The sequence below is a fragment of the Aplysia californica genome, unplaced genomic scaffold (genome assembly GCF_000002075.1).
Source record: "Aplysia californica isolate F4 #8 unplaced genomic scaffold, AplCal3.0 scaffold00260, whole genome shotgun sequence".
In the NCBI taxonomy this organism is placed as follows: Eukaryota; Metazoa; Mollusca; class Gastropoda; order Aplysiida; family Aplysiidae; genus Aplysia; species Aplysia californica.
In genome coordinates, this window is record NW_004797530.1 from 592,535 (window position 1) to 595,063 (window position 2,529).

The following is a 2,529-nucleotide window of genomic DNA, read 5'->3' on the forward strand; positions in this document are numbered from 1 at the left end:
TTTTGTTTTTTTTTTGGGGGGGGGGGCTCGTTCCATTTCAGTCCATCATGTCAGCCCGGGTGACTAAGACCACCCTTTGTACAAGCTATTATTGTCAATCCAATATCAATCTTTGTGAACTCGATTGGGAGGTCTGATAGCGTTCGTCATATGCATATAACAGATACAATCTGCTATTTCTATAGATATTGCGTGTTTTAGGCGTTGGTCTCAGTCACCCCGCTGTGGGGTGACAAAACTACCTTACTAAATCTCTCTTATCAAACAACAGGGTATTAGTAATCCCCACCCTGAGGTGACTAAGACCTTTCGAAATAGCATCTTACGCTTGTTTTGACTAAAGGTTTTGAAAATGAATATTCCAATGTAAAGCGCATTGAGTTACGGTTTTGGAAATGCGCTATATAAATGTTATATATTATTATTACTATTTTTTAGGGCATCCAGTTATCAGTATGGTACCCCAAAATACGCTCAGTGGAGAATGAAGCGTTAAAAGTTTCAGCTCAATATCTTTATTATACTGCCGCGCATCAGGCTTTGGTTTGTGGGTTCTCGGCATCGTGATAATGGTATTTTAGTACCGGGTGGTAATGTATCTAGGTCTAGACTGGAATGAGGGAGCTATACTGGAACAGCAATCTAGATAGATAGACCATATCATAAGCATTTTAAAGATGTAATAGGGTTGCATTAAAATCATCATCATCATCATCATCATCATCATCATCATCATCATCATCATCATCATCATCATCACCATCATCAACAACAACAACAACAACAATATCATCATCATCATCATCATCATCATCATCATCATCATCATCATCATCATCATCATCATCATCATCATCATCATCAACAACAACAACATCATCATCATCATCATCATCATCATCATCATCATCATCATCATCATCATCATCATCATCATCATCATCATCATCATCATCATCATCATCATCATCATCATCATCATCATCATTGTATAAAGAAGGTATTAAAACAGTTAAGACCTTGTTGTATTTCCCCAAAAAATATATATTTCACGATGATCATCATCATCATCATCATCATCATCATCATCATTCTGTGCATTCGCCACCAACATCTTTTTACAAAATGTCAGTGAAGAATATATATATATATAAAATAATAATAATAATAATAATTATATATATATATATATATATATATATATATATATATATATATATATATATATATATATATATATATGTATATATATATATATCAGTGAGGCAAGAATTGCCCAGACAGACATCCAAGACTCTCTATGAGCTTCTCAAGATGGCGACTGCTGATTGCTAGCTTTGGATTAGTTGCTAAAATGAGTTTTCCAACTCCAGGCGAGATCTTTCTAGATTTAGGCCAGTGTTATTTTTATCTGCTGTGAAGCAGAAAGTCAATAATAGCCCATTTTCACAGTTCTCTGTTGAAGGTTTCTGGAATCAAAGTGACCTGCTGTGTATATCTGTCACGGATTAGCGCTGTTTTTCTATTTCAGGTTTAAACTGTCTTTGGTTTTTCAATATTAGAGTCTTGGAAGGAATGGGGGGAGGGGTGGGGGCAAATTTTTATGTTGATGTTTTAAGGCGCCAATCAACACAGTTTAGATCATTTAGGAGGCACGCTGTTTCAACCCTGCCTGTCAGAGCGAGCAAGAGCTGAAAGGGACGTCTTGTTTCGGCATGCAGACAAGGGTACTCGATAAACATAATTCCCCAAATGGGAATCGAACTCACGTCTTCTGCAATCGATGGTAAGGCACCTTACTTCACCACAGATGTCGATGGAGAAAGAAGGAGAAGAAGAAGAAGAAGAAGAAGCCAACCACACAAGAAGCACTCCCCAAACACCCACATTAACTTACTGAGGAGGAGGAGGAGGAGGAGTGGGAGGAGGAGGAGGAGGAGAAAAAGTAGGAGAAGTAGAAGAAAAAGAAAAAGAAGAAGAAGAAGACATCACCATCATCATCATCATCATCATCATCATCATCATCATCACCACACCCACCTCCACCACCCCAAACATCATCATCTTATTATCATTATTGTGAAAAAAAAATGTTTCTGCTACTGTGCTCAGACTTTTAACCCAACCTTTACCTTCCCACAGGGGACTCGTCCGACCAGCCCCACAGAGCGCTGTATAAAGTGGCTACGACATGTGAGTTGAACTTAACCTATCTCTTCTATTATCAATATTATTATTGAGGGTTCTTCGGGAAGTTTCTTTCCTCTTTTTATTCTTTGTCGGTCTAATTTTTCGTCTGTCAAGATATATTGTCTGTCTGTCTGTCTGTCTGTCTGTCTGTCTGTTTGTCTGTCTGTCTGTCTGTCTGTCTGTCTGTCTGTCTGTCTGTCTGTCTGTATGTATGTATGTATGTATGTCTGCATGTCTGTCTGCCTGTCTGTCTGTCTGGCTGGCTGTTTAACTGTCTACCTCTGCCTTTGTCTTTCTATGTTTCTCTGTCTCTGGCCCTGCCCCCCTCACTCTCCCTCT

At 38.6% G+C, this 2,529-nt stretch overlaps 1 protein-coding gene across 1 annotated transcript in view; it reads left to right on the forward strand.

Moving 5' to 3' along the window:
- LOC101851353 (potassium channel subfamily K member 1) overlaps positions 1-2,529 on the forward strand; it is a gene marked incomplete at its 5' end in the record, with an annotated part of 47,167 nt that overhangs the window by 38,259 nt on the left and 6,379 nt on the right. Inside the window, 1 exon segment of the mRNA XM_013083897.2 lies at positions 2,143-2,193. Coding sequence (XP_012939351.1) covers positions 2,143-2,193 — 51 coding nt within the window.